General features: G+C 35.8%; 1 protein-coding gene across 18 annotated transcripts in view; it reads left to right on the forward strand.

Moving 5' to 3' along the window:
• Positions 1 to 24760, forward strand: part of LOC308193791 (uncharacterized protein) — a 70151-nt gene that overhangs the window by 17059 nt on the left and 28332 nt on the right. For 4 of the 18 annotated variants that reach the window (XR_013949928.1, XR_013949932.1, XR_013949935.1 and 1 more), the window contains 2 exons: positions 5452 to 5545; positions 5793 to 7366. The exons of 12 other annotated variants lie outside the window; for them this stretch is intronic. Coding sequence is in view for 2 of the 6 variants with exons in the window: in XM_080588826.1 (XP_080444952.1) it covers positions 5452 to 5545; positions 5793 to 5800 (102 nt within the window). In the remaining 4 variants the exon portion in view is untranslated. Of the gene's footprint in view, positions 1 to 5451; positions 5546 to 5792; positions 7367 to 14389; positions 15030 to 24760 lie in introns of those variants that run through there. 2 more of the 18 variants (XR_013949927.1, XM_080588825.1) reach the window with 2 other exon arrangements.

Raw genomic sequence — 24760 nt, forward strand, 5'->3', positions numbered from 1 at the left:
ATTTTATGTCTTTGAATTAATGAAGTTATTCTTTTTCTTATAATTTATGGAGCTGTAGACCACCTTATGAGAAAAACATATTTTAATTAATGCCATTTTAGTCTACATATATGCGTATTCTTTTGGTTCTCTTTATTGGATAACTTTTTTACTTTTTTTCAGCAAATGAATGTTTTTGCTTCTAAAAAAAAAAAAAATACATCTTTTAACCACTTCTTACTTATGGTGAAATTACAAATCTTGTATTTTCACTGAATTGTTTCAGTCAGCTGTTCAGAAACATCTTCACTAAGGATTAAAATAAAATTCCCCTAGAGACTGTGATAGATCCTGCAGTAGCATTTATGAAAGAAAATGACAGTTGCAGGAAATACGAGTCTTTTTTTTCTTTCTTTTTTTTTTTTTTTGCTATAGTGCTAGAAATTAACTTTTTAGGAAGATGTAAAGATAATGAGGACACTAAAACTTACAGAACATATTTGTTGGTGGCAATGATTTATATTTTTTAATGGACATATGTGTGTGTTTGCTTTTAAGTTTCTGGAATCATATGACTGTTAGTGGCAGTGCTTAGTGCAGCATGAATGAATCCAAATCGTAGATACATAGTTGGAAAAAAAATATCTAGCAGCATGGTTTTTTTCAAATGAATTTGAAAGTGATGATGAAAATGATTTTGATGTTGAAATAAGACTTTCACAGAAAGAATGAACAAGGGAGAAAAGAGTTGAGTAAAAATAGGCTACTTGGCTTGCAGAGAAAAATATGATAAACTGTTAAAACCCTGTGATAGTGTTTCTCATGCATTTTTGTGACGCTTGGAAACTTAATTTTCCTTTTGCCTCTGTTGAATATTTGAATGTACTTGATTTTTGGTCACTTTTTTTTTTTTCCTGTATGTTTAAATTTTTTAAGTTCCACATACTTTTGAGGTCAATGCAAACTGGAAACAATCTTGTGCATTTATGACCAATAAGAAAGCAGTCTGCTGTTTCTGCCAGTTCACATAAGCTGAAGAATTTGTCCTTTATTTTCTAAGAATTTACTGTTTCCCATTTAAAGCATGCATTCAATATTCTAGTAAACAAAATTAAAACCAGATTGATTTTTTTCCATTCAGTTTATGAAATTAAATTTTAAGAACATTAAAATGAGACGGTAGCTTGCTGTACCTTCCACTCCTTAGCAAGGTTGTTTGCCTGTGAGGAAGGAAACTGGAAGAGAAATAGCATAGCAGAGAGACATGAGTAAGGGCAAAGAGGCAATGGAAGTAATACTGGGATGGAAATGATGGGGTGGAAAGGTAGCAAAAGTAAAGTAAGTACATAAAGAAAATACTGAGGAAGAAGCAGGAGAGGACATGGCTGTGATGCTGACCTGAGTTTATTTTGATGCACTTCTAGAAATAGCAGTTTGAAAGGAGAGCACTGCACCTTTTTAGTCTACATTAAGGACAAGATAGTAGTTTGGAACTTACAACCTAGGAAAATGAAAAAGGCAGCTGAATACAGATGGTATTCTCTTTAAAACATGGTGCTCTGGTATGAAAAAAGCTCTGATTTAAAGGCAGAGCAGCCCCATTTTCAGCTGTACTAAAGTCTGTTGTTGATGTGAAGGGAAAATGATGGTTTGTATTGATCTCCCCTACCTCCAAAGCCTCCACCCAATGTCAAAAGTAATTGTGCTAGAAAGAACCAAAAGAGAATGATGATCGTTAAGTTATGTAAGGTTACCATCTGGTGTAGTACTACACCACATGACACACTTGACTCTTAGGGCAGGGATGCAAAATTTAGCAAAGAAAATAGCAAAATATCAGCAACTTCTTATGTATTTGTTGGTTTCTTTTAAAGAACTGCCTTTTTAGCTGGTTCTGTTTTGAAGCACGTACACCTGGCTTAGATCCAAGGGAAATGGCATGCTTGGATATTAGGGCTTAATTTACGTGCTTTTAGAAAATTGTGCTGACCTCTCTGTTCTCTCCCTGACAGAAAAAGAAATGATGAAAAAGTAGTGAAAACCAAAAATCCAAGACTTCAGTCAACCTTTCAGTTAACAGCAATCTGAAGTTGAACGTTAGCTTTCAGTGAAAATTCCAAAATTTTTGGAAAGACAAACTGGTGTGACTTGTAATATCAGTGATTTATTTTTCTCTGTTGAAGGTATTTTTAATTTCACTCATTTAGCTTTTCTTACCCAATCTCCAGAAAGACTTTTTTTTTTTTTTTTCCGGTAGCTTGCATAAAAAGAAATAGCGATGTGTAACTTGAAAGATTTTTTTTTTCATGTGTTTGTAAATCTAATCTAATTTCTAGGAAGTGTCCAAGATTTTCATGAGATTTATTTTCTTGGTTTAGAACATGAACTTCCATTGCTTTGCAAGTCACATTTACCCTCTTCGTAGTCCAGAAAGTTCTGATCAGAAATATTCTCCATTTAATGTCCCAAGAAGAAATGTTTGCATGGAACTGCAGTCACATTGATACTTTTTAAAAAATATTTTCTGCAACCAACTGTGATTTTTGGACCATTTCAATATGAAAATAATAAGCACATTTACTATCTTTATTTCTGGTTCATAATTTGGGCATTAAATTGGTGATTCCCTACACCTCCCCAAATTGGTTTGATGCTATTCTCTACCTTCTCTCAATTTTAATATTTTTATCAAATTTTATTAACATATATTTTTATTTCTTGAATAAATGAGAGGAACAGAGCTAGCTGTACAGAAACATGTAAAATGCTGTAATTTTTGAATATCAAAGCTTTCCGATAGTCACTGAGCATTTGTTCTTAATTTTATTTTATTTTTTTTACCAAATCAGTGTTTTTAAAAACAAACAAAGAAACCCTGCCTCTTGATACTGTCAAGAGGAACAGAAGAGAGGTGGTGATCCTAAGTACGAGAAGTTTTGTTCTTGAATAAGGCCACCATAGTTATGAACGGACTGTGAATCCCCCAGACTTCAGGTGTATGTGCAGCTCACCTGGTGTACCATTTTAGGTCATACCACAGAATGAGTAAACAATGAAGGGAGCTCTGGAGATGATATAGTCCAACCCCTTGGTCAAATTAAAGCAAGGTTAACCTGAAAGTTGCATCAGATTGCCCAGGGTCTTGTCCAGACAAATTTGGAAAATATCCAAGGTTGGAGCATCCACAGTCTCTGTGCAGCATGTTCCAGCGCTTATTGACTCTGACTCTTGAAAATGTTTTTGCTTTCTAACCAGGTGAAATTTTTCTTGCTACTTGTAACCGTTTTCTCTTAACCTTTTGCTCTTTGCTTTTAACAAGAGTCTGGCACCATCACCTCTATTAACTGCCGTTTTGGTAGTGAAAAACAGAAAGCAGATCTCCTTCAGCCTTCTGTCCTTAAGGCTGAACAAACACTATTCTCTCAGCTTCTCCTTGTACTTCATGTGTTTAAGCCTCAAGCCATTTTGGTGAACCTCCTCAAGACTTAATCAGTCTCACTTGTCAGTCTCACTGTTTTGCTGTGAAGACCAAAATCAGCACAGTACTCCAAGTGCAATCTCACATATACAATGATTAATTCCTTGACCTATTACCTCCTCTTGCCAATGTTTAACTAGACTTCATCACTGCAAGGGCTGGTTCATGTTCATCATATTTTCTAGCAGGACATTTTCTATTGAGCTGCTACCTACTTAGCTGATCCCAGTTTGTAGTGTTGTGTGGGATTATTGGGATTATAATCAACCAGAACCTCAAAGACAGTTGCAAAATTCTGTATCTGGGGTGGAACAAAAATTTGACAAAGGAATATCTTAAAAAAATGATTTCAGGGAAGTCTTATGGTATGTGTTACACAGGCTTCATGCTTGTACTTGTCTCTTCAGGATTTAAAACTTACGTAACCCTCCCCATGACAATACATAAAGCATGCACATCAATAATATAGCAATACTCTTGTTGGTTCTTTCTTCCAAGTTGTTGTCATCTCTGTGTCTTGGCTGCCCTACAGTAATCTTTTGCTCCTCCCAGTTTGGTGTGTCATCTGCAACTCTTTTGAGGGTTCAATCCAGCCCATTGTGAGGTTGCTAATGAAGATGTTAAACAATAATGACTCTGTTACCAGTCTGTTGTGCCTCATTTATAACCGACTGCCAGCTATACTTCAAGCCATTAACTGCAACTACTCTTTGATCTCATTAGTCTGACCAGTTTTTCCACACACTTGTAGTCTACCCATCCAGTCTGTATCTCCTGCTTTCACTACAAGGGTGCTATGGAAGACTGTGTTCAAAGCCTTGCTAAAATCAGTGACATCCACTGTTTTTTCCTTAGTAATAGAGCCAGTCCTTTCTTCAGAGAAGTATTTGGGTTTGGGTGGGCAAGAATGGTAAATCTGTGATGACTTTTCCCAGTCACCTTCTTATTCTTCATGTACCTGGAAATGGTTTAAGCCATAATGTCAGGGAATGAAATGAGGATGACAGCCCATAATTCTCCAGCTATTCTTTGTCCATTTTGGAGGTGTTTTTTTTGGTTTTTTTTTTTTTTGGAATGCCTATTTCAGTCACCTCCAACAACTGTGACCTCTTAAAGATGGTAAACAATAGGCTTGCCAGTGGCACTGGCCACCATCCTCAGCATGCTTGACATGCCGTGCATTGTTTGAGTAAACTCACACATAATGTTTGGGAAATGGTGACTGTTGACTTGAGATCACTACAGCCTAAAATAGACAAAAAATAGATACAGCCTAAAAAAAAAAAAGTGCCAGTATTATGTAAAACAGTAAAATCATGATAATAGTAATTACAGTAGGAAAATTGCTTGTCATCCAGAAATGTTGTATTGTAATTTGTTGTGATGGAAAAGGGATAGTGTGCGTGGGAAAGTCAGTGAGTTGTAAATGCCGATGTGAATTCACAGTGCACTAATTCTACATTGCTATCCTCTGTGGAAACACTAGGTGTGGAAATAGGTTAATGAGCATGGAGATTGTCTGTGTGGGAAGTTAGGGCACATTAGCTTGTCAGCCCATGGAAAGGTAGCATGTCATGCTACACCTTTGTTTTGCAGACAGCCCTTACCACTGTATGCTATTAACTCCAGATTCCTGTTGGTTTTTTTGTTTGTTTGTTTGTTTGTTTTTTAGGCACACCTGAAGGCAGACATGCAACTGCAAATATCTTCAGGGAATAAAAAAAAAAAAAGGTTTTGAATTGGGAAGATCTGACTTGTTTACATTTATTTTGTTTCTTCCTATTCTCTTCCCTAGTCCGGAGTTAATTATTATCTTACTCTTAGTGTCTACTCTTTGTCTACTAGTACCGAATTTTTGACTCAGAGCTCTGATACTTTTTTCTTTTTTTTTAAACAGAAGCAATGTCATTGTTAGCAGAACGTAGACAATTGTTTCAAACTGCTAACAGCTGAAAGTAACTTCAAGTTTCTTGTGTCATTTGTTTTGGTGAAAGATTTTGTCACACCTGCTACATGTATTTGACAAAGCAATACTTCTGTGTGTTTTGACCACTGGTTTGCAGAACAAATCAACACAGTTTGGGAATAGTAAGTAACCTTTTTTTTTTTTTTTTTGAGTACTGTACAATGGAATGAGTCTGCTAATGAAAGAAATGTTACTGAATTCCTTCCATGGTAAAACAGTGTGTCTAATATTACATCGTAGCAGTAAGCATATAAAGCAGGAGAAAAAGGGAAAATTTAATTAACCAGATTTGATGGTTGCTACTATCAGTAATTAAAAAAAAAAAAGTGCCCTTTCTCTTATTTCAGGTTTTGTTTTCTTCTCATTTAGGAGAATGATGTTCATTCTGAAGAGTTGGCTGCTTTTGTTACCAAACCCTAGAGCTGCAGGCCATTGCAGGATGTATTTCTTGCTTCTCAGAAATTCTTGGCACAACAAACTTCAAAATCAAATTCACACTCAGAATACTTGACTTGTTGCTGACCTCTTGCAGAACTGTTTACATATAATTTTTAGATACTTTGGAAGATGCACTTTGTAGCAACTAATAGTATCCCTATAGCAGTGCATGGGATAGTATTCCTATACTGATGTGCATGGTTTGCGTGGTAAATAAATACTAGTCATGGAAGATTTTATGGTGTTAAAAGAAGATTTTAAATGTCATTGTAGAAAGTAAATGGAGAAAGCATTTCTGTTTTTTTTTTCACTTTAAGAATTCTTGGGCTGAAAACAGTTTCAAGGTTAAAATGTTCAAATGATACCGTAGTTTCAGAAAGGTGGTAGCACAGTGCCTTCTGAATCATAAATGATTCACGTTAGTGTGAGAAGGGTTGTGTGTGTTTTAAATCCAGAAGAGAAAAAAACAGACGTGAAACTATTGTGACACTTCCCTGAAATTATTTTTTGTTTTATTTAAAAATATTCCATTATCAAATTTTTGCAATTCTAATTAAACTAAGGCAAAGAGCAAATTTGCAGCAGTGTCAATACCTTCACTTTTTAAAATGTTCATCTTACTGCACATTTGCCTAGCTTTATCTATCTTTCAAGAGATTTTGCTGCTGTATATGACTACTTTCAAAGTTTTCTTCTGCATGAAAATGGACATAGATAAGCCAGATCTCTCATCAGTTGCTGAAATGTAATGTGGGCACAATGGCAGTTGTATCAGTGCCAATCGTTGAAGCTGTATATAGTGTCCTTTCTGCACCCTATTCTAGTTGTTACACCTGGAAGCATCTCTTTCACTCTTGGGAGATTTCATTGTGGAGCTAGAAACAGACAATAGCACAAGGAGGAACAACATTTGCCTTCTGGAGTCTTATGTGAGACACTAGAAGAGAGGATGGCAAGAAAGTTAATGCAGCCCACTGGAGGAAAAGAGACCAGAATCTCCACCTGGTCAAAGCAGGCAGAATTAACACTTTGTGAGGATGTTTTTCATAAAGCTCTTTCACTGAGATTTCATTGCACGTGTGTCAAGAATCTAAATGGTAAAGAACCAGAGGAGCTGGTAGAGGGACTCAAGGTGTACCTGTTCATGCTGTTACCTGTATGTGGTGTCCCTGTGAAAGATACTGAGTTTATGCAGGTGTATATAGTGAGAACCCATACTAGGGGAGTGATATTTTGCATGTTCATTTGCTACTGCAAAAGTTCTCCAAATCAGATACCTTGAGGATAATGCTTTTATGGAACCATTAGCTACTTTTCCTGTTGATATGTTTATTGTATCTGTTGTTGGAGCAGAAAATGGGGTCAGAATGATTCAAGGAACTGGATAAAAATCCCAATGTCCTATAGTATGAGTGGAGAAAAGGCTTAAAAATTTATTTGCTCCTTAAAGTTATATTGAGAACTGTAGAGATGAGACTCCTTTGTAAGGGTATAGATGAAACTGCCTGTAAAAAGTGTTGGTAAAGATTTGGATGGTTCTTGAGCTGTTTTCTTCAGATACTGCTCACCGAAATAATGTGATATTTCACCAAAATGGCACAACGAACACATCTGTATTTGCAGTCAATTTCACATCAGCTGAAGGAGTATCAACTCTAGTAAGTTCTCTGTAAGGCTGTTTGTTCCTAATCTGTCATGAATCTTTGCTTTATATTCAATGGAAGAAAAGGAATCGAAGGTGCCACAGGAATAAAAAAAATAAAATACTCTGTTAATCTTTCACACAAGTGGGAATATAATTTTATGCCTTCTGTTTAGAAGTAGTCAACTTTATTTTTATTTTTTTCTCTTTTGCTCTGCATTGGTAAATGTAGTAGGATGCAATGTGTTCACTTTACATAGGTTCATATAGGTAGTAATTAAATATCTCTAGAAGAAATTTAAAAACTCCCCTGCCATGTCGACTCCCTACATGGCATCTGCTGTGTGTCACAACAATAAGAAGACAAAAATAAATAGTGTGTTTAATAGAACCATAGAGTACTGAAATGTTTCTGTGTAGAGAATCCTGGAGTTAAACTGAGAGCCGGCATTGATTTATACATCTCATGGCATAACAGTCATTCTTTACTGAAAGTATTACAAAAACTCTATGGTGTAATTCTTCACATAGCCCTTTTTCCTTTGCATAGTTGTTGCAGTGAAAAATTCAAAGCTTTAATCATGCTTGTCACATTCATGAATGGAATGAGTTTTGTCCATGAGTTTTGTCAGAAATAATCCTGATTGTATACATCTCTTTATAGGCTTTAAATTCTATTTTTTTTCCTTATGATGAGTGCATTTTTGAGGCTTTGTCTTTTCTGATAGTTATCTTCTTACGAAGAAAGAGAGAGGCATGCTGTTTCTAATTAGAATTGTTGTGTACCAGATTTGGCTGGTAAAAAATTCAGTAACATGTAAAGCCTCATATATAAATATTTATGAGGCTCCATAATTAATCACTAAGATATCCATATAAATTAATTGCTGTCTAATTAACAGTGTATTTTAAATATTCTACCTTAGTTATGTGAGTTATGTGGCTCTCCAGACAGAAAAAAATAAATGGAGAAAAGTTTTGCTTTCCCTTGCATATTTTACAGGTTTGTAGTGCTGTTACTTAGTGTTGCCCCTTCACCTGTCAGTTGAGCAGCACTAAAAGAGTCCAAATGGGATCTAACCAACACTTTCTTAGAACACAAATTCGTTGTAAAAGGCAATCACCTACAAAATCCTGAAGACTGGAAGGGTAGAAAAAAAATAACTTTTTTTTTTTCAGCTTCTAGTTACTCAGGCAAGTTAGTATGTTCTGTATTATAGACATAATCTATCTTTTTACGTAATGGTAAAATGTAACTTTAATTCTTTTTCATCATTCAATTTTGAATTATGACTATTTGGTAACATTTAAAAAAATATTTCCCTTTATTATCCATTTATGTGATCTGTAACCTCATCGTTCTCTTACTAATAGAGGTGCCAGTACTGACTACTGGAATTTTTGCCTTCAGAGCCAGCTGGTGCCTCAGGACCTGTTTTAGAGCATATTACCAACATTACCAGCATAGCATGAAAAAGTACCTTACCAAGAGAAATTATCCTACACACTGGGCCTTCTGAGCCTTGAAATCCCAACAATTTTAGATCCATGTTTGTCGGTCTGTGAAAGAATTATATGCAGTGGTGTCTGCAGAGGAACGTAGCCTAGGATAAAGGCAAAGAAACATGGAAACTGCAGTTAAAAGTCATGTCTCGTGGATATTTTGTAATTCCATTTGTCATAAAGTGAGAGGAATTTGAAATACACTGCAGAGCAAGTTAATTCCTAACATTATTGCCTTATATAGTGTGACATCTAACCTAAAAGAAAATTACCTTATATTTAAGCAACTGTATCACAGCTCTCTTCATTTTCTTTTTTTCTTTTTTTCTTCCCTCTCTTTAAATGTATGGTATGTTGATATATTGCATGTAATGGGTAGGGTAGGCAAAAAAGAAATATTGAAATGGTTTATTTTGGATACATATACAAGTAAAATAATTTGGTTTCACATTCAGTGCTTTGCTAAATACTAATATTAGAGTATTAGAAATAGTGTCATTCTCTTATGAACAGTCTTGCATGCTGATTTTAATTATTTTGGACAATTGTGATAGAGGACTCTGAACCTGAATATAAATGCTGGTGACTTACATTTGTCATACTGAGTTATAGGTTTCTAATTATATGTATGTTTTGAGCCCAGTGTAGGCATTTGAAGGCTTTCGTGCATGTTTGCAGTGCTCCTACTGATCTGTTAATTTCTATTTAGTTTATAATAAATGCTTAAATTTTGAGTGAGCTAATGGAGGTAACTCTATGGTTTTTTGTCTGAATTAGGAAGACTTTTGGCACCAACCAATACTTAAAAAAAGAGCTAGAGTGAAGGAAATCAATACACAGATTGTGAGGACTGTCCTGTTAGAGAGATTTCTTCTATGTTTTCATCATTGTTTTATCAACAGTTTGAAAGAAAATTTTAATCTGAGTCACTGTCATTCCACCATAGGCTAATACAGCTATGTCACTTTTTGAGTTTATACAGTCTTAAATGTATGTGTTTACAGGTCCATTAGGAATAACTTTAAATACCTCCATATGGTGCTATCATTTGCTGTATGTATATGTATGTAATTCAAAAGCAATGAAAATTCTAGAGGTTCTAATGTCCTAGATTTAGGAATTCTCAGTGTAAGTTTCTTTGGAGTTCATAAACTAAAAATGTAGTCGCATTTCTCCTGATGCAACTTTTCACTTACATATAAGGAATGTATTTTCCTGTGGCTGACACTATGAGGTCATGCTACTTGATAAGTTTTTTCTGAAGTGTAAAAAAAGGTAAACAGTACAGTAGTGAGAACTACTGAACTGTGGACTGCCAATGCAGCAAGGCTTGTGCATCCTCTAGGATGTTGAAAGAAATTTTTGCTTTTTTATAGATCAGAGATCTGAGTCTTCTCAGTGGTTTTCTTCTACCATGTTTACATTGTGGACACACACTGATTCTGAATGTTTGCTGAAATTTTAACTTAAATTTATATTACATTATATGGAAAATTCATGTGAAATATTTGTATATTTTCTTTTCTGAGGAAATGCTTCAGGTGATATAACAGCTTGTCAATATGTTTATAAAAATAATTAAGTTGCATTAAAATGCACTTTATATCATCGTGTTATCTTATTCAGGATTTGTGTTTTGGGGAAATACTATTTTCAGGCAAAAATGTTCATTTAATCTTACAGTTAAAGATTAACAAATGCAGAATGCAGTGCAAATCTTGGTTAAAATAGAAGACTTCCAGTAGTTTTCATCTCTAAAAACAGAAAGGTGAAATCTGAAAAAAGGTATGTAGGATTGTGTCACTTCACACAAGAAACAGAAAAATAAAACCTTATCGGTGATTTCAAGCAGATTCTAATTACAATTTCTGTCATTTTTAATCCAAAACAATTTGAGGAATGCATATTAAATACTGAGATACATGAAGCTGAGAGCTTAGTGAAGCAGAAAGATAACTGTATTTTCCACCTGGGCAACCTATTGCTAAACTTATTAATTTATATGTAGGAAACACAAATGTGTTCTGTTCCTATGTTTAAGAAGATTAGACAGTATGACCAGTAGTCAGTAATGAAAATCTTTATTAAATATAGTTGCAAATTCTCATACAGAGAAAGCTCTCAGCAGTGAAGCCAATTTTATGCAATTGCTATGCCTGTTTTTCTGAAGTAAAGAATGTACCCTATAACATTGGAAGTGTGTGTGTATATAAATTTGGACAAGATATATAACAGAATTCTATTCTACAAGTCATCTGAACTACTAAAAATTGAGAAGTGAGATATCTCTAAGGATATTTGGGTAACATTTTTCTGGTATCTGTGAGCAGCAGGTCTGTTGCAGTCTGCTCCTTGTCTTTGAGAAAACATGGGGATGTAAAGTTATGAAGGGTGAAGAAATGGCGGAAACATTAAAGATAAGTTGCTGAAAGCACTTCATACTCTAGTATTTCTTTTACAGTTTCAGAGCATGTTATTAGTATTATCATACAATATTTAGAAGTACGGAGTTGTTTTGGCTAAATCTGACTTTCATTACTTTTTACTAGACGTAGTAGGTTAATATTCCATTAAATGAAAAAAAAATCAGTGTATGTATTGTTAAGGTGTTTTTTCTACTAAAAAACAAAATGGCCCAAAAAGTAATGGACCAGAAGAAATTTCAAAAATATAAAGTTATATTGTGGGGGGGAAAAATGTATTTAAATGGACACGTATAATTATACAAAGAAGGGAAAAAAATAATGGTAGCAGATGGAAATCTTACTATTATATTTTGAATATCTTAATTTTACATTTATTTGAAGTTTTATTCTTTTGTATTCCCTTTCTTCTTTCTTCTCTGAAACTGAAACATGAATCATTGTAACAGTTAAAGACAACAGTATTTTACTATAATACAATATTGTAGTCTTCAAAATTCCCTGCAGTTTTCTCATTTATTTATTTTTGACATGTCTCTAAGGTAGTTGCATCCTACACGTAAACAAAGTCATAGATTCAAGATTTCTTGGCTCCATTTTTCCATCTTAATATAGATCCTCCTCTAAAGTGTAGTTATTGCCATTTTTTTGACATGAACTCAGTGTGTGTAATTTACAACATAGAATTCTTGTAAGAATGGCTTATAAACATTTATGTAATTTTATAAAGTGTCATCTAAGAAGCAGTACTGCTTTTTTGTATGTGTGCGATGTTACTCCCTGCAGAAGACTGGCCAAAATAATTCTGTGATGGCTAGAAATATTTTTCAAGTCATGTTTATTTTTGACAAGGTTGTTCCTATTTGAATACATGTAAGTGTTCCTTCTTCTGTTATGTGATTTGTAATCCTGAGTTGCTCACAGCTACATTCAGTAAACCCTGATTCTCAACATCGTCTTGCTAACTCAAGGAAGACAAGATCATCTAATTGTCTGATACAACTCATCGTTTAAACAGTATTAATTGTGGGCTTTATATAATATATATATATATATATTTACAATAGTACTGTTGCTATTTATTTCCTGAAGTAGCTTATTTGAAAGAAAAAGTACACCTAGACAAGGTATCTGTCTTTAAGCTGGTCCAGCTTAGTCGTGTACTGTTAGTTTCATATTTTCAAAAGAATATTTTACTCTACATATATACCAAGCCTTCATTGTAACTGCGGCGTGCAGTGTTTTAGCAACAAAATTGTGACTGCCTTTCCTGGGGACCATATAATTGTATTAGGCAACCTACAGAGATAAGCTCAGCCCAGACTCAGACTGCTGCTATGTATTGTTTATTTTAAAGTGGAGAAAACAACCTGTTCTTGTTGTCTGAAAGACTGTAAACGAGCTGCTGTCATTGCCAGCACTATCAAGGGTATGTCATCATTCGTGTTTTTTTCAGCCATGAATGGAATTCTTTGAAAAGTGATTGACACCTGAAAACAGAGTAGTTGGGTTCTGAACCTGTAAAATCACTAGTAATTTAATTATTCAGACAGGTAAGAGCTTGCTGAGAAAATATTAAGATAGACAGGAATGGAGCAATGACATTTTTGTCACATTACAATTTTTTTCTCTTTAATTTATCCAGATTTTTTTTATCATAAATCTTGCCTTGAAGTAGACTACTTAGAGTAATTGACAGAAATTGGCTGCTTCATAGCTTTATTTTAATATAGTTTTGCTGAACTTTTGGACAGCTTTCCAGGTAGTGAGCTACTTTGCAGAAGAGTCTTGTAGGAATTACATGCCTAAGTAATTAGTACATTATTTCTCCTGCCACTCCAACATTGTCTTGGTCTTGCAGATTTGAGGAGCTAAACTTGAGCTTAAGCTTACATACTCTTTCAAGGATGAGGTATGAGTGACATGGGTTGAATAAAAGGCCATACCTTTAACAAGTATATGAAATCCTCTCCATAATCAGACATGATCACATGGGCACAAGACTGTTCCATACTTTTTGTGGTCAGGGTTCAGCAAAATCCTTTGATTTATCTAACAGTTAAGCTGGACAGAGTTAGATGTTCAGTTCTGGAGATTTTTGTCCCCTTTCCCAAACCATCAAAGTCCATCAGCCTGTGTTATATGAAAGACTCAGAAGATAAGAGCATTGCAAAAAAACAAAATTAGTACTCACATTAGTATACCATGTGAAGGAAACTGAGAAGATAGCTGTGCTAGGACTCACTTTGTGGGGTTTTGTATCAGAAAGGCTGTCAGAGAAGGGAGAGGAAGTGTTCCAGGCACCTGAGCAGATTTTCTCCTGTAGTCTGTGGAAGAGACCATGGTGAAGCAAGTATTACCGTGCAGCCCTTGGCAGGGACCATGGTAGGGCAGATATCCATGCTGTAGCCCATGGAGGACCTCGTGCAAGAGCAGGTGGATATTACCTGCTGGAACTGCATCCTGTGGAGGAGCCTACAGAGGATCAGGTTCTCCTGACAGGAGCTGCAGCCTGTGGAGAGGACCCATGCTGGAGCAGGGGAAAAATGTGAGGAGGAAGAAATGACAGAGTAACACTTATGGACTCGCTGCATCCCCCAAGTGCAGCCCGCTGGTATTTTAGTTTTTGTCTTTGTTTCTCACCATCCCCAAGTGTTTCGATCTTGATGGTAATTTATAAGTGATTTCCTTGTCTTTATCTTGACCCTTGAGCTTTTTCATTGCATTTTGTCCCCGCCATCTTTTTGAGGAGGGAGAGTGAGAGATTGGCTGTGTGGGTGTCTGGCAACTTGGCAAGGTTGGCCCACCACATCTCTCTTGGAAGAGAGTGGGTGTGGGGGAAGCAAAAACACTTTTTTTTTTTTTTTTTGATAGGTATTTGTCCTTACATTGAATGTATTCCAGTTTGGTAGGCTTACTGTCACAGTCATAGTCATTTTTCTTTCTTGTTTCTCCTAAAGGAGTAGTCTTCAAGAACGAGAAAAATCCCACCTTCCCTTAGCAGGCACATGTAACTGGAAGCACAGCTGGTATTTACTGTTCTCTGCAGCGAGAAAACTTTGACTCCCAACAGATGTACAGCCCCATGGTAATCAGTATACTTGTCTGAAATTATGATTGACATTCCTTCAGTTACTATACAGCAGAAACCAGTTATTATGTGACACAGAAGAGACATAGATAGCAAAGTTGGTATAAAAGCAATTTTTAGATTTTATAGGATTTCAGTGCAGTGAGAAACATTGTTTTTAAGATTCATGGTTTTTGTAGTCAGCTAATTACCATTCAGCAAAATAACTGATAATCAAGCATATTCCTAAATAGTATTTCTTTTTGAACTAGTGCACTTTTTGCAAATTGCTTACTGTATACTGTGAGAGCTCTACAGGAAATATGAGGTTATAAACAGCAGAAAATGAGCAGAAGATCTGGGGTCCGTTTTGTAGTGATGGTACCCATACTGTGAGATTAGTTTTTCTCAGTTAATAAAGATTTACCATAGTCCTGAAACAATGGAATGATGCAGTTAATTGACCATTAGCTGCTTTGCTGACATGACAGTACCAAAACATAAGTCGTCTTATATAGTTCAGGATAATGCTGGAGGTTTTCTGAGCAATTATACTCAAACAATTTGGGAAAGCTGTTAATTTTTTCTGAATGGTATTTGCTTCAAAAAACAACTGATTTAATGAAATGGTAATATATATACATATATATATATATGGTAATATATATATATACATACTACCTAATGTGCATCATTGTTCACTACAGTCATTCAAATTTCAACAACATAATAAAGTATATTTCCTATGTAAAATTTACTGTTATTGCTATGAAAACAGATGCTGCTATTAATTATTTTTCTCTTTGAAAACAGATTTTAATAAGTGACTCAAAAACGGAAGCTAATATTTAAGTGATGTACAAAAAAAAAAAAGCCTCTAAATAATCACATTAATGGGCCCAGTGCACATTTCATTATAAAAATGCACCATAAGCAGTTTGCACTCCTAAAATGTAAAATAGAAAATGGCTCATATTGTGAAGTTCTTCACAGCTGTAGATAGAATAAAAGGATTAATATTCATGCAAAGGCTTAATCTCATGAAAAGCTATAACTTGATTGATATCACCTTTACCACTTGAGTTAGAAAAACATCCATGATAGGTATTAATATATGAGACACACCAGTTTAAGTCATTTACTTTAAAGAGAAAGTATAATTGTTAGCAAAATTTCTGCTGTCTCTGCATAATTGTTGTACAGCTTAACATATGATAGCACTTAAACACTTATGTATTTTCATGAACAACACTAACAAAATACTTAAACTATTGCTGCAAAAAAAATATATGTTTACATAAGATTAAAAATTAGGCCTTTTTTTTCTATCTATCTTAAGCACCATTGATATGGAAATGCAGATAGACCAGCTATACCAAGACTTCCCTGTTGTGTTGTTTCAAATTAAGATTCCTAACCTATGAACCTCTGTATTTTAATAAGCTAGATAGCAATCTTGTGCATGTGTATTAGTTACTGATGTTGGTAAGTTAATCAATGGGTCTTAAACCCATGACTAGGGGGCAAAAAAAGAAAGATTATTTTTACATTTCCATGTGAAGCTTTGGGATTTTAAATTTGAAAGGGAAAGTCCCCTAAAAGGAACAACATAAAGTGAATTCAATGTTATTCTCCTGTAGTTTTTCTTATTAAATTACTTTAAATTGAAATACAGACTTGGCTTTCAACAGAAAAAAAAGTAGTTAATTTGGTCAATATCAGATCAGATATTCTAATCAGTGCTGTTTCAGAGTTAGCTCCATGACAGCCTAGTACTTACACGTACTTTTATAAGGATGATCTTCCCAAGTCCAGTGCAGCCTTTTGAGTGTGTTCTCACAATTAGTGAATTACTGGATGTTAACTTTCAGAAAACAGATGAGTCAGAACTGTTTTGAGTTTCGCATCTTTAATTCTGATGCAGGGAGGTACTGATTTTCCATTGCAACTCACTGAGCATGTAGACCCCTTTGAAATTTCCCTTTTGTAGACATATCCCTGGAGAGATGTCAGAAAAAGATGCTGATATCCTGAATTGAATATAAGAAAATGTGTCAGAGCTGGTTGTAGGTCTGTGAGTCACCAGAGAAAAGAATGTAGTTGTGATCACAGGAATGAATTAGCTGATTCAATGAAAGCCTCTAAAGGGAGTTGAAGAGAATACAAATGGCATCATAAAGCAGTGCCACATGGGGATAACTAAGCTATTTCTGAACCAAACAGGGCATGAAAAGCAGGGCGTACTAGTACAAGCAGAATGCTGTGCCAGTGTAGTTGTAGTGCTTCTGCTATCAAATGAGGTAGCTTGGATATCCCTGCACACCTCTATTTTGTCAGATGCTTTTGGATGATGCAAGTGTCAGAGAGAGCTAAAACAGTCTGTTTTCTCAGTGGCTGTGTGCCTTCATGAAATGGACAGGGACTGATACTTCCCTCAGTTTTTTTGTTTGGCACAAGGAACCCAAGCAGTTGAGTGAGAAAAAAAAATTGTTATATTCAGTCATAATTTTTTCTGATTATAGGGCACATATGTAGCACGTAGATGGATAGGTAATTACTCAAAATTGTGAAAGACACTTAATGGATTTGGTTTGCAGGCTGTATCTTAAAATAACATACATTAAATGGATTCCTTTTAAGCAAATAATGTAATAATAAATTTGAACAACCTATGCTCATCTGTTAGTACAAGTTCCTTCTGATTTTCATATGGTCAAAGAGCAGGATGAGGGTTGGTTTAATCTGATATTCATACTTGGTGTCTTTTTATTTGTGGCTGCTTGTATTACTATCCCAGCTTTACCTGTAAAACAGTACCCATGTTTTTCTGATAGTTATAGCTTATCCTAGTACTCCCAGAGTGAGTCCAGAGGAGGGCCACAAGGATGATCAGAGGGCTGGATCACCACTCCTGTGAAGACAGGTTGGGGGAGCTGGGGTTGTTCAGCCTGGAGAAGAGAAGCCTCTGGGGGAGACCATATAACGACTTTCCAATACTTAAAGGGGGCCTACGGAAAAGCTGGGGAGGGACTCTTTGTCAGGGAGAGTAGTGATAGGATAAGGGGCAGTGCCTTTAAACTACAAGAGGGTAGGTTTAGATTAGATATCATGAAGAAATTCTTGGCTCTGAGGGTGTTGAGGCACTGGCACAGGTTGCCCAGAGAAGCTGTGGGTGCCCCATCCCTGGAAGTGTTCAAAGATCAGGTTGGATGGGGCTTTGAGCAACCTGGTCTAGTGGGAGGTGTTCATGCTTATGGCAGGGAGGTTGGAACTGGAACTAGGTGATCTTTAAGGTCCCTTCCAACCCAAACCATTCTGTGATTCTATATCCTTTCAGAATGATACAACCTTAGATGTGCTCCTCTACCCCCAACTAAATCAGCAAATTGGAATAGTTACACAGTGCTGTTACCTGATCATAAGAAGTGATGCTATTGGATGGCTAGAATTTTCTTAGAAGTATTTTCTGTTTTGTGGAAGAATTTTAAATTTTTGATTGTTTCAGTAAAACTGATCACGTGAAAAACAATAGTTTCCCAACATTCAAGAAGTACATTTATTCTCTTGTTTTAAAAAGGCTGTCATTGTGATCCCCCACAACAAGTTTAGCTTTGATTATACTTACGACTTTTGCCATGACTGCAAGTTTGGAAGCAATTGCTTCATACAGATCAAAAATACATAAAGTAATGATTCTGTAAACATTCTCCCATTTTTTTACTGGGCAATTAAGTTAGATTTAACTCCGTTAGTTAAGACACATGTTAGAACTGTCACATCACACATTTTATTTATACAGTGATCTTTCTTTGAGGTGGTTTGCTAAAGAGAATTTCATAAATTGAATTAAAAAGATATTCAAAGTAGAAAATCTGAGAGTTTTAGTACTATATCAGACATTTTTAGTAATGAGAAGAAACAATCTGAAACTACTCTCAAGGAAACAACAGCTGCACGTACTGGTCTGAAAAGTAGAGATTATAATGTTCTTTGTTTCAGGAAGTGAAAGAATCTCTTCTCACTATGACTATACTACATTTTTATTATGGGTCAAGCAGTCAAGCTTCTCAGTTGTGTTAGGAAGAAAATAATGCATTTTTGAAAATCTTGTTTTGCTCTTGCTTGTTATTTTTGTTGACCTAAAAATCTTAGGTGCTTTGTATTTTCACCTCTTCTGAACTTTTATAATAACTTGCCTGATACTCAGAACTTCAGATGAGGAAAAAATAAAATGCTCTCAATAACCCCACAATAAATCTATGAGAATGCAAGCAGATTCTTTATATATAATGGGATTTGCTTGGATAAATTAGTTGATTCCTGTATTGATTAGAAGGCAATTATATAACACTGGATAATTTATACAACAAAGAAAACAGAAATCAACACAAGTAGTGATTATTATATTTTTGTATTCTTACAAAAGCTGTATCACTATGGAAGTGATAGACTCACAAAATGCTAATAGATCTGCATGGTTTCAGGTGTGATTACTTGGGCTACAGGAGACTCAGGTTATGCAGAGTCAAAAACTCCTTCATATATTTGTCTTAAAAGCAGCATTGTTTTTTAAAGTAGAGCAGCCGGCATGTTTCTCTGCTCTTGTATTTCCCAAATGATGCAGTTAATCACCTTTTTGTCTCATTAATCCATTTTTTTCTACCAGTGATGTACTGGGCAAAATCTTCACTAACCTGCCCCTTAACAAGTAGTAAGAGACTTCAGGTGGTCACTAATGTCGTTGAAATAAGTTTGACAGTCTTTGGCCATTTCTTCAGCCTCAGATACTTCACTGGCAGCTGTTGTGGTGAACAGATAAAGTCTGGACATCTAGCTAGCATGGAATAAGAATGTACTACATCAATACAAATGGACATTAAGACAAGGCAGTAGCAGGGAAGAAAACTAGACCTCATGAAAGGAAGGGGTGTTCTATAACTGGGAGTTTCTGTCCCGTGCCTGTGAAGTTTCTGAGCCCAGTGTGACTCAAGTAGATAGTTGAGATACTGTGTGATGCTGAATTAAGACATCAGTGTTTCAAAGACTGAGGCTCAAGTGAGGTGAGGTAACTTGGAAAATTATTTTGACTTATCATTCTGTTCAAACCTATGGAAGGGCAGAGTCTGACTTACTTGAGCCCTAGGACTGTATGCTACTTACTCTGTGTGTACCACTGATTGGAAGATAGCTTCCTGGAGTTTATTTTTTCCAGTTTGTTTTTCCAGGTCTATATGATTTATGCTACCAAAATGTTCTAGACTATTTCACTGTCCTAATATTTTGCTGTCTCTGTCTTCCTCTGTCTGCTTTTGGGGTGGTCATTCCACAACCCCTTCTGTATTTAGTTCAGCATGGCATTTTAGTAGGTACACAAATTGGGTTTTACATACCAAATCTATCTCAGACTTAATAGCTGGAGATTGAATATGAGTGATTGCAATGCAAAGTAAAGCAATGGTAGGCACTGCAGAGAAAATCAAGATTTTTTTTCACATTTCACTAAGAAAGGTGAAAAATCATTAGATATTTCTACTAGGTTGGGTAAGACTGAATTTACATCATACAGAGGAAAAAACTATCTTTAGATTCTTTAGATCTTTCAGTGGTATAAGGCAAAGATCTGATGCAGATACTGTTAATGCAGATGAGTTTGATCATAATGATTACAAGAGGCTTCAGTGCAGTGTCAAGAACAAAATGTTCTGAGATTTTCAGCAGTTTTACATTGGTCTGGAATGGATTATAATATACTTTGGAAAAAAACATAATGGTGCAAACTTAAGTAGATGCAATTCTACTGAAGTCCTTTTTCAAGCATAACCTGAAGAGTCATGTCTTCTTTTTGTCTGCTACAATAGTATTTCTTTTCTCTATTACAGTAAGCCAGTTGGTGCCACTTAGTTTAAATACGTTGGTTTCATTTTACTGTAGAAGTAGAGGCAAAACTCAATTGAAAAAAGTTTTAGTACAGTTCCAAATGTTTCTACAGGGTATGAATTTTGGACTACTTTAAATTCCAAATTGGTGAGGATTTGTATTCACAGAGTCCCGCTATGAGGCATGATGGGCAAAAGATTAGATTTTACTTTTTGATTGCTGCCTGTTAGTCCACAAAGTCACTCAGAGTGCCTTTTTTCCACAATGGTGTAATGAAAATATCTATTATAATGAACCTTGTGGATTAGGTGTTATTGGGCAATAAAGTAGAATTACTTCATGGTATTGTTTGGAGGGTACAGTTACTAAATCTCTGAATTTGAGTATTTGGATGAGGTAGATATGGACTAAATTAGGAAAAACTTTTCATTACCCATTAACATTTGCTTGATAGTATGATTGATTTTCCCTGAACTTCTGATTTTTTTTTTCTTTAACTGATTCTCATCACAACTACTTGCAGAAGGGAGCAGGGGAGCAGGCAAGCACTTTGCAAACATGCTTTGGTAGAAGTACCTCTGTTAACTGCATTGCTACATTTTTTTTTTTTTTTAATTCAGAAAGAGACAAATAACCACAGGCTTGTTGGAGCACTAAGCAACTGGGCTACTAAATTTCGGCTACCAAACATTTTGTAAAAACTGGCTGTATGGAATTTTAACTTAATTCCCACATAGCAGTGTTAAACTATCTGATAATTTTTCTAGGATGGTATATTCTTATATGTAGATATTCTACTCTTAATGTATTTTAAATACATATATATATTAGTTATACTCTTAAAAAACATTTTAAGCTAATTATTTTTTCCTAGTAAAAGTAAAATACCACATGTAACTTATAGGGGAAGAAGTAAGCTGAAATCTAAGGTGGTAGTCTCTGAAGCTCTCCAGGAAAGAAAAGTGATTTTTCTTCATCAAAAATCAAAACAATTCAAAGAAGAATCTGACTCTCAACAATTTGTATTTGGAGCTATATCAGGGATAGCTTACTGAGAATACAGATAGCAGAGCACGAAGAAAATAATTTTTATAGTGACAGTTAATCAAACATCAGGACAATCTGCATCAGGGTAGGAATGTCTAAGCCAGAAGTATTCAATGAGGAGTGTCCAGGTCTCCAATTAAGAAGCAAATAGTCAACTTGCATTTCCAGATTACTTGGAAGTCCATTAAAAGCTTTCCTGGATGTCTCCTACCCTGTGTTTTCACAGAACCAATTCCCACCATTATGTTTCTGCAGATGGGGCAAAAATGACCACAGTAGTAACATATGCTTCCTGTTGGCTCCTGCCCATCCAGATTAAAATCTCTCCATTTTATAGTTTTTCCTTTTTTTTTCTTTGTTTTTAATTTTATTGTCTTCCACAGAACCTTTGGAACTTAAAATTGGTTTAGTGCTTAAATCTTTATTTCGTTTATCTTTTCCAGTCAGTGGTTATTGGCATGGGTATAATTTAATTTGTAAGTTATTATGGAAGATTATGGAAGTTCTCTTTCAGTTCAATTCAGTGGAAAATCTGGGAAACTGTTGTTAACTCTTAAATGATATGTATTGAACCAGATCCATGAACAACAAGCACTTCCACAGCCAGACTAAGGCAACACTGGAGCACCCAGCCAAAATCTGTGACCAAACCCCGCAGTGTTTGGCACTCAGTCTGTTCTGGGCATCAGGCTGCAAGTCGCTTCTCCGAGGCCTGATTGTTTTGTAGGCACCTGCAGTGCAGCGTTGTGCATGTTCACAGTCACTGCTGTTGGAGTGGCTGGCTCCTGGCAGTGCCCATGCTGCACAGAAATTGTGACGCCTTTCACGAGGGGTTGTTTTCCTGATGTTGTCTGGATGGGCAGAGTTAGGTCCCTTGCAGAATACAGAGCAGCTACTTTCTTCCTTTTCCTGTGGAGTGTTTAAAATCTCACCCATTTGCATAGTTTAAGTCAGCCAATTGGATATGCTGAATAAAAAGCTACATCTTAAATTACCCCCTTCACGAAAAATGGCTGTATGGGGGAAATGTGTTCTCCAAATCTCCTGATGAAAATACTCCTCTTAGTGTTGAATAATTAAAGCTAATAAAGTGTGACTCGTATGGTGAATTTCTGCCCCATTTGTGCTTCTCCAATGTGGAAAAAATAGCTGGGAACAGTTATCACAGTACTTATTTTCTGATGTTCTCTGTCATTTTAATTTCTACTACATAATAGATGCAATTTCTGGAGGACTCAATTTTTCATGTGAGTGAAGTGAATGCAGTGGATGAGGCTCAAAAGAGAGGAGGGGAGAGTGCAGTTGTGATAACTTTGTCATTTACCTTGTGTTGTACTGGTCATGAGAACAAGTATTTCACTCATTACAGTCAGTTCTAGACTTTTTGCTTTCTAAACCCAGTAACTGACAGCTCTGGTCATCTCAGGATGTTATGCTATGCTATTTCTAATGTGGTAGGAGGGAAAGGGAGTACGGCCATGACAGGTTGTCAAAAGGCAGGTCTAAGATCTTAGAGATGAACATCAGAAGTATGGAGTGGCTTGCATGTGAAGAGCCGCTGCTTCAGACAATCTCTTCAGGTTGGAAAAGCAAGAACTGGGCAGGGGAAGAGAGGGAGAAAAGGGTTATGAAATAACTAAAACAGTAAATTGATTACTAGAAGCTCAAATAAAGCAGCAGGTCATAAGTTTGAAATAAAAGGGATACTTCTTCACACACTGTAGTTATTCTGTGTAATTCGTTGCAACAGGATTTTGAGCATGCCAAGAATGTGTATGGGTTCAAAATGTAATGAGACATTCCAAGAGAAGTCATTTGAAGGCTGTTAAATGTAAAATGGCATGTTTGGCTTAAGCATCTCTAGGTCATGAATTACTAGCAGTTGGGAAAATACTCTGGAGAAATTTCACTGCATGCTTGCCATGCCCTTGTATTTTTTAACAGAAACTTATTTTAACACTGGTAGAAGACTGATGAAATGAGATTCTGTTTTGACCAGGGTTGGCTGTATTTATAGTCTCTTATATTCTTATTGCTTATGATTTCTACTAATAAGCAAACTTTCTGAAAAATTCACAGAGAGGGACAAGACTACATGTTAGATGCCTGATGTGTTAATTACATTGCAAACACATGTAACTAACAAACCTGAGCTCAGCTGAAAGATGTATGCTCCCCTGTCTGGAGAGATGCAGCATGAGCACTGGATTTTTATGCCTGCTGTGTGAGTGCTCATACTCTCGCACACAGGAGAGATGTTCACACTGAAGTAGAAACATGAGATGGAGGCAACAGGAGTCCGCTACCTGAGAATGCTGGTGCTCCTTTGGTGACAGTAATGAATGGCCACTTCTTGGGGGTCACTAGGGACCAACACAGAGGTCATCAGCCTAAAATCGATCACTCCAAGAGAGTTACTATCAAAGCAGATGGTCTTCTGGCTCTTATCACTAAAAAAAATGTTGGTAGTATTTTTATGAAACTTGCTCTGTGTAGCCAATAGAGAGTACACAAATTAGCACTAGTTCTGGTAATGAGATGAGACTGGAAAGGGAGCTTTGGTTTGTGTGGAAGGAATTTCTAAATATTCCATATTTAACAAATATATGTGGAGAGCAGTGAGGGAGTTCTACTTTTACAGAAAGACAGGTAGGAAATGATAAGTTTTTCGTACTGTGTGAGTTGTCAAGATTTTCAGAAAACAGAAACCACTTTATGCACACGTGCATAAACCCCTATACAGGCACATGGCCATGCACCCATGAATAGGCAAGATGGTTTGAAGTTGCATGAGAAGTGAGAGCTGTTATATGGAAAAATGGAAGGCAGTCATGTGCAGGGCTGTCATCTGGAATAAGAGTACTACTCTCAGGACAAGAAGCAAATTGAGCCTCAATTGCAATGCTACAGATAAGTTCCATAGCAAAAGTGCCATCGGTATTTGATTTCCTGGAGTGTCTGTGACGTGTCTCAGGACCCTAGTTCTGAGAAACTTGCTGTGATAAAAACGTTCTTGGATGCTGGTATCTTTTTTTTACATGATTTAGCATTTTTCTGTGGGGGAGATCACTTCTGTGTTACAAATCCTGAAATACTGTCTGAGTTCCTTCCAGATGTATAATTCCTTATAGGCTGAAGTAAGAGGAAATGAGCTGTTTGGAGTATTGCAAGAAACATGTTTTCAGCAAGTCCTGGGGAATTTGGTTTATTTAGTTTTGAAATCTGTCTGTTTTCTTTAAAGTAATTTAATGGTATTTTCTAAGGTGGCAATTCTTTTTGAATAAAGTATAACTTCAGATAGGTATTTTAGTTTTTAAATGAGAATAAATATACAAAA

This window comes from Anser brachyrhynchus (assembly GCF_964034855.1).
Source record: "Anser brachyrhynchus genome assembly, chromosome: 4".
NCBI lineage: Eukaryota > Metazoa > Chordata > Aves > Anseriformes > Anatidae > Anser > Anser brachyrhynchus.